Genomic DNA, 12,994 nt, shown 5'->3' with positions numbered 1-12,994 from the left:
TGATGTAATAGTTGGTGTGGTTCCTAATATAATATACATTTGAACACTATACTATAATGCTGTATTATATCATAGAAAATGCTATGTGCTTTCATGGTGTCTTTCTTTTTTTTTTCAATGAAGTTCAAAGTGCTTCACACATTTGTGAATCACAGCTGAATAGCAGTTTATTGATATTGCTCTAGGAGAGGTGAGTGGTCATTGAAATAACTTCATGATAGCGTATAGAAGGAATAGATAGAGCTGAAGTTAAAGTGGAAGAACTGTAGACAAATGACCAGGAACGTATATATATATACTGTATCAGATAACGTCAACACAGGAAACAGCACCAGTCCTAGATATGTGTATATTTCTTAGTAAGTGGTGTAAACAAAGGGCAATTTGAGTGAATCGCCTGGTGTTCATATGAAAAAGATGATGGTCTTATGCACAGTTACTGTCTCAGTGACAGTTGATCTGTAAGATGGCTGAATACAGTCGATCAGAGGAGACAGATCAGGATCATCCTAAGCAGTGAACATGGAGACCCCTTGTCTGATACAAGCGACTGAAATGAATCTCATATGAATGATAACAAAACGCAGAGGAAAATAGGTGTGTCATTCCACCTGTTGGTTATCACTGGGGCCCAGAGGTTTTTTTCTGGGTCAGGTCACCTGATCAGGGAAAACACCTGGCCCTAGTCATCAGTGGTGGTGGGGCTGGTCCAAAACCCTCTTATTGTGAAGGACAATTCCCAATTGGCTGCCGTGAGCTGGTGATGGGAGGTGGATGTGTTGAAACGTGCCTCTGTGTGAGGGGGGGGGAAGGGTTTCGTACTGTTGCTTGATCACTGACTCACAAGAGACATTCTCTCAAAGTCAATCTCTATCTCTGTGAATGATAATTCTGAGAAAACCATGCATGCGGAATGATGCAGCGAAACAAACAACGTCTGGTGCTCTGCTACAAATACGATGGAGTCCCCGGCGTAGTCCCCCTACAACTCCGCAATCCGCACAAACCGCATGCGTATGTTTTACGAGCTCCAAAAAACGTGAGTGACCTCTCTTTAACTTCTCCCAGCCGTGCATCTGTCTGTCTGCGCTCTTTGCCTTTGTATACAAGAGAAGAGGCTTGAGGAGCAGGGGGCCAGAGAGACACATCCATTTTCCACTTCGCATGTGAACGTGAGAAGGCTGCAGAGAGAGCGGAGGAAGAGAGCCCCAGTCTGGTTAAACAGCTCTCCAGAAAGGATGAGTCTGCTCTGACATCCAGACAGCCCCGGCCCCTGCTCCCCAGAGCCTCCCCAGGGACAGCCTGCTGTCTGTCGGCTGCCAGCGAAAGAAAAACACCCCTCCTTCCCCCGAGCGGGGGCCCCAGGGGGGCAGCGGGCGGGGTGGGGTGGGGTGGGGAGTGGGGGGGGGGGGGGGGGGACCGGGTCGGGGTGGGTTCTGGGAGGGTGGAGGGGTGGGCTGTGTTTACTCTCCTCAGTGGCCCTGGGAAGCAGCACTAGGAGGAGGGGAGGAAGGCCTGTCTCGCCGGCTAGCGACAGACTGCGTGGTCTGTGGAAGGGAGGGAGGGAGGGAGAGAGGAGGGGGAGAGAGAGAGAGAGAGAGAGAGAGAGAGAGAGAGAGAGAAAGGGGAGGGACAGAGGGGAGGGAGGGAGAGAGAGAGAGAGAGAGAGAGAGAGAGAGAGAGAGAGAGAGAGCGAGAGTGAGGAGGGGGAGAGAGAGAGAGAGAGAGAGAGAGAGAGAGAGAGAGAGAGTGTTTGGCAGCTGGACACGCTCCAGCTGTGTCTGGGAGGATAATGAACTCCAGGTGTTCCTGCGGGTAGTTTAAGACACCTGTCACCAATATTTAGTGCCAGAGAAAGCCAGACTGCAAACAGGGCTAGACGATCTGTTTGCTTATTTTAAGAAGCCTACCTAACTGTAGTTAGTGGGGCTGATGAGGAAGAGAGGTGGGACAGGGGGATGTGCAAGGGGGCCTTTTCTAACACAAGTTAAGTGTGTGTATGTGTGTGTGTGTGTGTGTGTGTGTGTGTGTGTGTGGGTGAGTGTGTGTGTGAGTGTGTTTGTGTGCACGTGCATGTGTGCGTGCGCATTGTGTGCGTGCGTGTATGTCTGTACATGCGTGAAGACGTGTGTGCATGTACACGCATGTCAGTGTGTGTGTTTCTGTGTGTGTGTTTCTGTGTGTGTGTGGGAGAGTTACCTTACTGTAAGAGTCTGGGGCAGCTGGTGCATTCACACTGAACTGAAGGAAACAAAGGTCTACCTGTGTGAAAGCCTACGGCTCGAGTTAGGAAACTTACCTTAGTCACTCCAGCATTGAGACTTGTTTAAGTTTTACATGGGCCGTTCATGGTCCAAACCCTGTCTCAAACACCTGCTCTCACTCAACAGTCTGTCTGTGTCACCGGCCCACTTGGAATGTTTTATCCAAGCCTACACAGTGATCGCCAGTTCACTAAAATGTCTCAAGACATTTAGCTCCAAGCCCACACGGGTCTGGCACCAAATACATTGGCTCGAAACAGAGCCTTCAATTGCTTAAGCCTCACACTGTTGACAGATTTGTAAGGCATATATCAGGTTTAACCACATACACATCGAGAGAGTTAGAGAGTTGAATCCTAAACTGTTCCTGTGTGACATCCCTCTTGCTTGACATCCTGTGCTTCTCCCTCTGTATGGTGGGTTCTCAGGATGAGGATCTGGTCATGGGAACAATGTGGGGAGACCAGTCTGGTGTTACTGGGATGCCTCACTCTGGCTCTGTCTGTGGGGACCCTCTCAACCAGGGGACAGGTAGGGGATACCTGCTGCTCATTCATTCATCTGGGCCATTCTCACTCTTTTTCTCTCTCTCTCTCTTTGTCTGAAGCTAATGTTTCTGTGTGTGTGTGTGTGTGTCTCTCTCTCTCTCTCTCTCTCTCTCACACACACACACACACACACACACACACACACACACCCCCCCCCCCACACACACACACCCACACACATACACACACCCACACCCACGCACACTCGCTCGTTTGCTCACTCACTGACTCACTCACTCACTCACTTACTCTGATCTCCTATGTCCTGACTCCTCCCTCAGGATATCTCTAAAATCACAGCTGCTCACACCTTCATATATATCTCCTATCTCCACCTAAGACAGATGTACATGTATAGTGAATCATCACCATGAGGTCCATCAGGGCCCTCTCCCCCTGTTCTCTGTCAAGCTGCTGTGTCTGTCCCTAGGAGGAGGGGGTGGCCTCTAACAGTCTGGAGGATGCTCTGGAGGTGAACACCTACTGGTGGGGGGAGTGGGCCAAATGGACGGCCTGCACTCGCACCTGCGGAGGGGGGGTCATGTCTCAGGAGAGGCACTGTCTCAAACAGAGGTGAGTCAGGTCGCAAAGACACACCTTTATCAAATCAGGTCCGGTGTATCGCCCAGACCAAAACCAACCCTAGCCTCTGGAGGACCCCTCACAGATCTGAAAGAACTGTATACAGTCCGTGCGGTAAAGGGCTAGGTGGAGCTATCATCACTTTGCGTACACTTATCTGACCTTTTTACATTTAAGAAGGACTTCGGAGAAGTGTCATGGGATAGGGCTGAGGGTTGATTATGGTCTTAATATGATAGAAGTGTGATTTTATCTCTTCAGACCTCAACACCCTTGCTTGCTAAATGAATGTATTTTCCATCCAAAGAAAGAAAGCAGCCACTGGTAGGGACAACATGACCTGCACAGGGACTGCCAAGAAGTACCTCCTCTGTAACACCAAGGTGAGCTCCCATCAGCCCTCTTACCCACACACAAATGTTAAACACAAGAAGGATTGATAAATGAAAATAATGAAACGTTGATGTAACCGACCATTACCGACAAGTAACCCATTTTGTGGATACATTTGTGTCGACTGTAGGACTGCCCTTCCTCTGGGAGAAGCTTTAGAGAGGAGCAGTGTTGGTCGTTCAACTCCCAGGTTTACAATGGCAGGAACTACCACTGGAAACCCCTGTATCCAGGTAAAAACCCATAACCTGCGCTGTGTCACCCCCCCCCCCCCCCCTTGTGCCTCAGCAAGGCTCGTTACTCTCTGACCCTTGACCTTTGTGTCCCATCCATAGACGACTACGTCCATATCTCCAGTAACCCATGTGACCTGCATTGCACCACGGCCGACGGCCAGAGGCAGCTGATGGTTCCTGCTCGTGATGGAACGTCCTGCAAGTACAGCAACTACAGAGGGGTCTGTGTGGACGGCCGATGTGAGGTGAGTGATCTTGGTTCACTTTTATCTTGACTTTATTGTTGTGTTTTGTAAAGTTAAACGTCACAGGACACATTCCAGGTCACATTCCAGGACTCTCTCGTGTAAAATAGATTAGTATCCCAATGAGACTAACCTGTATAAATAAAGGTTCACGAGGATTCATTTTAGGATTAATGAACACGTTTGTTGATAACTCTTCTCTGAACCCTTCTCTGGATTCCTGTGTAGCCAATCGGATGTGATGGAGTGCTCTTCTCTCCTAACACGTTGGATAAGTGTGGAGTGTGTCAGGGGGATGGGAGCAGCTGCAGCAGAGTCACCGGAAACTTCCGTCGTGGGGCCACTAGTTTGGGTAGGAGTGTGTTCAACCTCATTTACACACTGGGCTCCTCTGTGTATGGGGGATGGTGGAAGATGGTCCTCCTGTTTATTCAAAACCACTAACACACCTACAGTACTGTACCACACAAGCCCTCAAATAGTTTACCTCCAAAACTCTTTGACTACCACCAGTTACACGCAGACTTGCCTTAAACATCTTACTACAGTACCTACTGTAAGCTGCCGACATTTTACATTGTACTTTTACATTTGAGTCATTTAGCAGACGCTGTACATTTGTGTAATGTAAGTGTGTCAAGTAAGTGAATCAACTATACATCACAGTCAACCCAAGTAAGACTTTCTATAAGAATAAGTGTCACAAGCAGTCACAGTGCTAGCCAACAAAAGAAAAGAAAGGAAATAATCCTGTGCCTCAAGGTAAATCAACCATAGGCATGACAATTGAAAGCTCCCATTGATCCCATAAGCGTAATTCTTCATGTCTAGATCAGAGTTACACACATCCAACATGGACAGAATCAGAGAGTCCAGCGGCCCATGTACTGTACTGTAGTTGCAGGTTACAACAATTGGAATTGTTGATGTTTCCTGTTTCCCGTCTCCAAGGTTACTCGTTTATCACACAAATCCCTGAGGGCTCCTGGGACATCCAGGTCATTGAGAGGAAGAAGTCAGCTGATGTTTTGGGTGGGTACTTCCTTCCCTCCGCAAATACAAATGGCCTATTTCTCCTCTTCAATCAGATATCCATCTTGACAGTGGAACTGTGGAACAAAGACATGATCAGTCTCTGATCATCATCCAATGCTCCTGACCTTTGACCTTGTGCCTATTCCCACCCCACAGCTGTGACCGACCAGGCGGGGAACTTCTTCTTCAATGGAGCCTACAAGGTCGACACCCCCCAGAACTTCCACGCGGCAGGGACCGTCTTCAAGTACCGGCGGCCCATGGATGTGTATGAGACGGGGATCGAGTACATCGTGGCCAAAGGGCCCATCGACCAGCCCATCAATGTTCTGGTACTGTAGCCGAGGTCTGCTCCTCCCTCGCCGGCCCCGGGCCTCTGGGTAATCTCACTCGCTGGCAAGCCCCGCGTTTGAATGAGTGCAGCCAGGCCATGCGTTGTGACAGGCGCCCTAGACTGTACACTATAGACGTCATCGACTGAGTTTGAGAGAGGTCACGACTCACTGTGCTGTGCTGGTGTGTCTCTGCTTGTGCTTTAATAACTGTATATGTCTCCCTCTTGAGCCTCCCAGAGACCACCATTACACATTCCTGGAGTGAGAATTGTTACATCTACGTCCTGGGTTAGAACAGTGCTGTGATTGGGTTACATCAGCAAATGATTTAAATGGATGGTTTATTGAATGGTTTATTGATAGTGCTGTACTTGTGGTGTTATCTTATTCATTGGCGATACCATGTAAGATTTACAGTCCATCAAAAACCTTGAGTTGTCCTTCTGCACCTCCCCCTATCTTCCCACACTATAAATGATGTATCCTTTTGAAAACAACATGTATCATTTATGTGTATTTGTGCACTGTGCAACATACCCAAAACATAACACATTTCAAAAGAATCAGTCTCACCACCGATCCACCATTTTTCTCCACTCTCAGGTGTGGAACCAGAATGGCCGGATCCCCTACATCACATATGAGTACACGGTCCTGCGGGAGTCCCTCTCGCCCGTCCCCCAGCCTCCCATCTACACCGGCCCAGACAGCACCGCCACTGAGGCCTCTGTGGAGGTGGGAGGTATGATGGCTCCTAACGGAAGTGCCTATGACAAGGCGGCCCCAGAGAGCCAGCAGAACCAGGTCCTGAAGCAGCCCGACGCTGCAGGAGCAGCAGCCGATGGCCAGAAGGGCCAGGAGACCAACGAGGTGTATGAGGAGACAGCAGCCATCGACTGTGACCAGGATGGCCCGACCCCACCCCAATACACAGGTAACCCCAAATACACAGGTAACCAATACACAGGTAACTCATGACATCATACGGTAGCAGTGGCTTGGTAGTTCTAGAGAGAGAGAGAGCGAGAGAGAGAGAGAGAGAGAGAGAGAGAGAGAGAGAGAGAGAGAGAGAGAGAGAGAGAGAGAGAGAGAGAGAGACAGAGACAGAGAAACAGAGACAGAGAGACAGAGAGAGGGAGAGAGAGAAGTAGAGAGAAGGAGAGAGCAGAACATGGTTCACTGGTCAAATATCAGATGAGATAAAACGTTGGGTTTTTTAAGAAAGAGTCCTCTTTGCCGGCCCTTTGGAGTCCTGTATTATTCATCAGCAGATATACAAAGATGAGCTGGGGGAGATGAAAAATTCAGAGACTCGAGGCGTTTTCTCCTTTTTAAAAATGGCTGCATCACAAACAAGAGTGGTAATGGCTCTGCACCCAGCTCTCAACCTGCCCCAGACAACTGTGGGATGCTCCTACAGGGACTCCGGGTGCTGAGTGAGAGGGATGAGAGGGATGAGAGGGATGAGAGGGCACCTGCAGTCGTCTGTGGTGTTTGGAAGATTTGGAAAAGCTCTTTGTACTCATTTGAGCAAGTGGCCACTACTTTCTAAACAGGTCCAATCCTGCTTCACTTCAAAACAAACGTGCACCCACACAAAGAGATAACATCATGGGAACACACCGTCTGGTGCGAATCGAAATTGTTATGGTCAACGGCAAAAGTTGTAATGTTGATCTCTTCTCCCTCTTCTCCCTTCTTCCTCATGAAAAAATCGGTCATTTACCATACAAAACTGCACCTCAACCTTTGCCTCTTTTCACTCTCTTCCACAGCGGGGAACAGTAGTCACACAGGCAGCGTGGCTGTTCCTGCCCCAGCCAACAAGCCCTTGGAGGAGGTGCCTGGCTCGGAGAACCTCATCTGGAGGGTGCTGCTGGGGGAACGCGTTGGTCCGGACGAGCTGCTCGTCAACATCTCCACCAATCAGCTCCTCACAGAGGGAGAGGGGCTGTTCTCCTCAGAGGCGATGGACTACAGCAGCCTGGAGCAGGGTGCTGCCTTCCCCCTCAACAGCTCCCTGGGGGAGTTCAGCCTGGGCCGCCGACGCAACGACACTGGAGACCTCCTGTTCCACAATAGGACTATACTGACGGGCATGAGGACTAACAACCGCACCAACAGAACCAGGTAAAGACCCCATAGTGAGGAGGAATCGTGTTCACCTCAATATGTCATCATAGGTTGGCAAAGCACAATCATTACATTGAATCAAGGGAAATGAGGTGTGCTGGTAAAGTTCCTCGACCAGAATCATTAGGTAGTGTGGACACACATCCTAGACAGCAAACTGACGTGGACCAGATATCGGTCTAACATCAGCCCGTTATCTGAGCTGGGACCCCGTCCGAACAATGTCATCCTCAGAACCCTATCCACAACCTCCCCCCCTCTCTCTCCCCACTCTACCACTCCTCTCTTACGGGGTTCGAGTCCTTCTCTAAGTAAAGGGGTAAGTGATTTCAAGGCCCTGAGCAGAGGGAGTGTTAAAGTGCTGGATAGTCATGTCAGGGACAGGGTCCCGGCCTCTGTCCCGGCCTGCGCTGCTGCTGCTGCTGCTGCTAGGGGAATGGAATGTGCTCCGGGCTGCTAGGCTCTTTTTTTCCCAGAGACATCCCAAGATCGCATGGAGAGGAGACAGCCAGAGAGCAGGCCTGGCCGGGATTGCATTCCATCATATTTATAATTCATGTTGGCTTCCCCTGCGCTGTGTCCAAACACCGCTTCGCCAGTACTCCTGCCAGAGCCCATAAAACACATCACATGACACACCCTATCCTCTGCTCCGGGGAGAGGAATGGGACTGGAGGTAGAGGAGGAGGAGAGGAGAAAAAAGGGATACAGCAGCCACACTTAGAAACAAATAATTCAAGGTATTTGCGGCAACTTGAAAAATGGGGAAAAACCCTGTCAGACTGTAGTCACCTCTGGGGAGAAATGTGCGGGAATTAGTCACAGTTACACAGAGTTATGCTTGTAGTGGAGTATAATTCAAAGTGCCTGTGACCTTCAAATAAACGTCTCGGGCCGTGAAGTGGCAAGAATGCGCATGTCACTTTTATGTGAAATGATGAAAAACAAAACGTGTCTGCCCTGATTCCGAGGTTTGAATCGGTGGTAGCCGTGACGTAGCGCAACAACGTGTTTGTTGACGTTGATGGGCTAACGCTGCCTTGTCATGTCACGTGTGTTTGACAGGGGGAATCAGAAGTTCTTACAGAAGAACTTCAAACTGAGCGCAGCCGACATGTACCGCTGGAAACTGTCCACTCAGGAGCCCTGCAGTATGACCTGCTCAGTAGGTAGGGAATGTATGCTGTGCATACACACATACGCACACGCATGCAGGCGCACGCACACACACGCACACACACACACACACACACACACGCACAAAACATCTCTTAACTATGTGTGACAAAATTCTCCGGGAGTCATTTTTGTGTCTGTATGAATCGGTGATGTCATTTGAGTCTGTCCCTTTCCTTGCCGTCTCTCATGTCCGCTGCAGGGGTGTCCAGGTCCTTTGCCATGTGCGTACGCTACGACGGGGTGGAGGTGGACGACATGCACTGTGATGCCTTGACCAGACCAGAGCCGGTTCATGACTTCTGCATCGGGAGGGAATGCCAGCCCAGGTACTGTATGCACCACAAAACACCCACTAGCCGAGTCAAAGACCATATCGACTGGTCAGTTGCGTCGTCCTGTCAACTTGAATCTTTTTCAATTTAAACAACAGAAAATATTGTCCTATTTTTTTTATCCAGATGAGCTGGCTGCTATCTTTTCATTCAACAACTGACTTGACCATGATATCTTTCAAAGTCTGAAAATGTAACGAATAATACATAGAACTTAAATAGTGCTTTTCTTAGACCCGAAGGTACTAAGACCCAGACAGATGTATTGTACAGTATGTGCCTGTTCCATCTCAGATGGGAGGCGAGCAGCTGGAGTGAGTGTTCTCGTACCTGCGGCGAGGGCTTCCAGTTCCGGCTGGTGCGCTGCTGGAAGATGCTGTCCCCTGGGCTGGACAGCTCTGTCTACAGTGACCTCTGCACCCTGGCGGAGCTAGAGCGCCCCCCGGAGCGCCGCCCCTGCAAGAGCCCCACCTGTGGCCCCCAGTGGGAGGTGGCCGAGTGGACCGAGGTGGGCAGGCTCATACTGTAGTAGTAAACACTGAACCCCCCCCCATACACACACACACACACACACACACACACACACACACACACACACACACACTGTGAGTGTATTTGTGCATGTGTGTGTGTGTGTGTTGAGGGGGAAGTTCAGTGTTATTACTGTACCATTACCAAATGACTACAGCTATTTGAGGAGATAGATAGAGTATAGAAGTGAATTGTGTCCTCTCTCCTGTACAGTGTCCAGCCAAGTGTGGCCGCAGGGCTCAGGTCTCCCGGGAGGTCAGGTGTTCAGATGAGGCCAGGCCATGTGACCCACTGACCCGCCCCACCAACGCCAAGAACTGCACCGGGCCCCCCTGTGAGCGTCAGTGGACCGTGTCAGAGTGGGGTCCTGTAAGAACCTTCACCACACAACAACATGATCAGAAAAAAAATCATTATTCAATGGATGAAATCATGGTATCATGAAACCTAATGACTTTGATCAAAAAAGCACACAAACACAAAATCTCATTTGATTGAAAAAAATGCTAAAAGAAAAGACTCCAGAGCTCCATCTGAATGGTACACCGATCCCTACCAAGCGTACAATACTGTCTAATACTATAATCTGTTGTGTCATTCGTGTTAACCTTGCACCTTGTGTTGCAGTGCTCGGGGTCTTGCGGCCAGGGGAAGATGGTGCGGCATGTGTACTGTAAGACTCCCGAGGGCCGGGTGGTGCCTGAGTCCCAGTGCTCCCCGGAGAACAAGCCCCTGGCCATCCACCCCTGTGGAGAGAAGGACTGTGCCCCACACTGGCTCACTCAGGACTGGGAGAGGGTGAGGGAACAGGAGAGGAGAGGAGAGGAGAGGAGAGGAGAGGAGAGGAGAGGAGAGGAGAGGAGAGGAGAGGAGAGGAGAGGAGAGGAGAGGGCAACACGCCTAGTTCACTAGTCTAGACGCTTCACGTTCTGTCAGCTCATCATCATTCCTTTTCTTTGCAATAACAGTAATACTCTATCATTGAAAAAGGCAGCAAAAAAAACGTGAAATCCAATCATGTTTTGAATCATGAAGGACCGTTCTAGCGTTCTTGTATCGTTACAACCCTACTGTTGATGTTCTCTGGGTCAGAGGGTCGGTGGTAGCGACTCTAAAAGCATTCTCGTGTCTTTCCCGTCAGTGTAACACCACTTGTGGGCGCGGTGTGAAGCGGAGGATCGTCCTGTGTGCCGGCATCACCGGTGGGAAGTTCAAGACCCACGATGATGAGGAGTGTGGTGCCAGCGAGCGGCCCGAGGATGAGAACACTTGCTTCGAGCGGCCCTGTTTCAAATGGTACACCACACCCTGGTCTGAGGTAATATCATTAAAACTCTACGACACTGTTCTACCGACAGTAAACACCTGAAACATCAAAGTGCCGTTCTCTTTGAACACTTACGGTATCCAAAGAATGTCGGAGACTCCTTCTTCCAAGCCTGTAGTCGTGTCAAAGTGACATGAGCCATTAACTTTGTCCGTAAACATGACACGGTGTGTTCTATCCAACCACAACACTGGACTGTGCTGCTGTGTTATATATGCCGTTTAGCTGACACTTTTATTCAAAGCGACTTACATCGCAGTGAGTGCATACATTTTTCACTATATATGGTCCCAGCGGGAATCGAACCCACAACCTAAGCGTTGACAGCGCCATGCTCTACCCACTGAGCCACAGAGGACCGCTGTGTTCTGTCCACAGTGCACTAAGACTTGCGGCGTGGGCGTCAGGATGAGAGATGTCAAGTGCTACCAGGGCAGGGAGATCGTACGAGGGTGTGACCCCCTCACCAAGCCTGTGGCCAAGCAGACCTGTGCCCTGCAGCCCTGCCCCACTGAACCCCCAGGTAACCCAAACACAATCAGGAAGTAAGGAAAGTAAGGACATTTTCTTCAAAATCTGCTTCTATTATTTGCCATACGTTTTTTTCACTATTGAGTGTGCAAGCACCTCTTTCTTTCGTTTGCCTGTAGTGTAAACCATGTGTTGAATTGGGAGATGAAAAGCGGTAGATGGATTGATTCATCGTTTGCTGAGTGTGATGAGGAGTTGACTTTGTCCCCAGATGAGAGCTGTCAGGATCGCCCCACCACCAACTGCTCCCTGGCCCTGAAGGTGAACCTGTGCAGCCACTGGTACTACAGCAAGGCCTGCTGCCACTCCTGCAGGGCCCTGCGCTCCTCCTAGTCCTGCTGGCCTGACACCTGACAACCCCAACACACCCCAACATTCCCCTGAACCCCCTACCCCATAGACCTCCAAAAACCCTTACCCCCCCCCCCCCCCAACATTCCTCCGCTTCTGAACCTTCTACCCCATAGACCTCCAAAAACCCTTACCCCCCCCCCCCCTGCCTCAAACCTAACCCAAGATCTCCCTACCCCAATTTCTTGAGGCCCCAAACTACCCCCACCCACCCATCACCCACCCCCAAAAGGCTAGAATATGATAAAGGCTTTAGTCTCAACCACCACTACCACCACCACCACCACCACCACCCGCCATCCTCATGGAGAATGGAGAGGCTTCAGCCTTCAGAATGGAGACCCCATGCCAAGACTGAAACAATGAGGTATTGGAAGTTAGTGGGCATACAGAGAGAAAGAGAATGAAAAGTGAACTGGTGCATCTGTTTGTGCCTTTTGGAATACCACCCCAGAGATCTTCCCATGTTCCACGCTGTTGTGGAAAGAAACATTAAATTATTTCTCAGTTGACTATACTGCATGTCTCGACTGAATTGAGGATGAATATTGATTATGAATATTATTTAATTTTATTTTTCAAAAGTGTCTAGCACAGGAAAATATGTCCATACGGAAGGTTACCTTTGGCTGTGTTGTCACAAAGATCACGTTTCACAGGTTCAGCCTCTGTTTTTGAAAGAGTCATTGTGTCAAAGTGTCATTTTATTCTGTCACACAATTTAGAAAGGGCACCATAGGGTAAAGTGTAACCTTTATGGTTTTGAGGCCATTGTTATTTCTAGTTTAGGCGATAGGGAATTTTCACAGGATGTATAAGTTATTTATTAGTCATCACACAGTTGTATCAAATGATGGCATGTAATTCCTGACACCTAGCATAGAATATTAACCAAGTTACTAAATGCTAGTTTCGTTATGTGTGTGACAGAGATGTGAGGAAGTGAATTTAAAGGGTGAGACTAGGGATTAT

At 49.4% G+C, this 12,994-nt stretch overlaps 1 protein-coding gene across 1 annotated transcript; it reads left to right on the top strand.

Annotated features, from left to right (window-relative positions):
- Positions 1–2,693: 2,693 nt before the first annotated feature.
- LOC310807140 (ADAMTS-like protein 2) lies at positions 2,694–12,004 on the top strand (the record flags this gene model as incomplete). The annotated part of the gene is made up of 18 exons (XM_083673463.1): positions 2,694–2,795; positions 3,243–3,385; positions 3,702–3,777; positions 3,918–4,020; positions 4,123–4,268; positions 4,497–4,620; positions 5,220–5,300; positions 5,460–5,635; positions 6,242–6,572; positions 7,414–7,768; positions 8,837–8,940; positions 9,150–9,276; positions 9,577–9,790; positions 10,027–10,182; positions 10,441–10,611; positions 10,955–11,131; positions 11,519–11,663; positions 11,883–12,004. The coding sequence occupies 18 exons, from the start codon at positions 2,694–2,696 to the stop codon at positions 12,002–12,004; spliced, it is 2,853 nt and encodes a 950-aa protein (XP_083529589.1).
- Positions 12,005–12,994: the final 990 nt, after the last annotated feature.

This window comes from Argentina silus, assembly GCF_951799395.1.
Source record: "Argentina silus genome assembly, chromosome: 7".
Taxonomy (NCBI): Eukaryota; Metazoa; Chordata; class Actinopteri; order Argentiniformes; family Argentinidae; genus Argentina; species Argentina silus.
The sequence above is the reverse complement of the archived record's forward strand: the minus strand, read 5'-3'. Positions and strand labels throughout refer to the sequence as shown.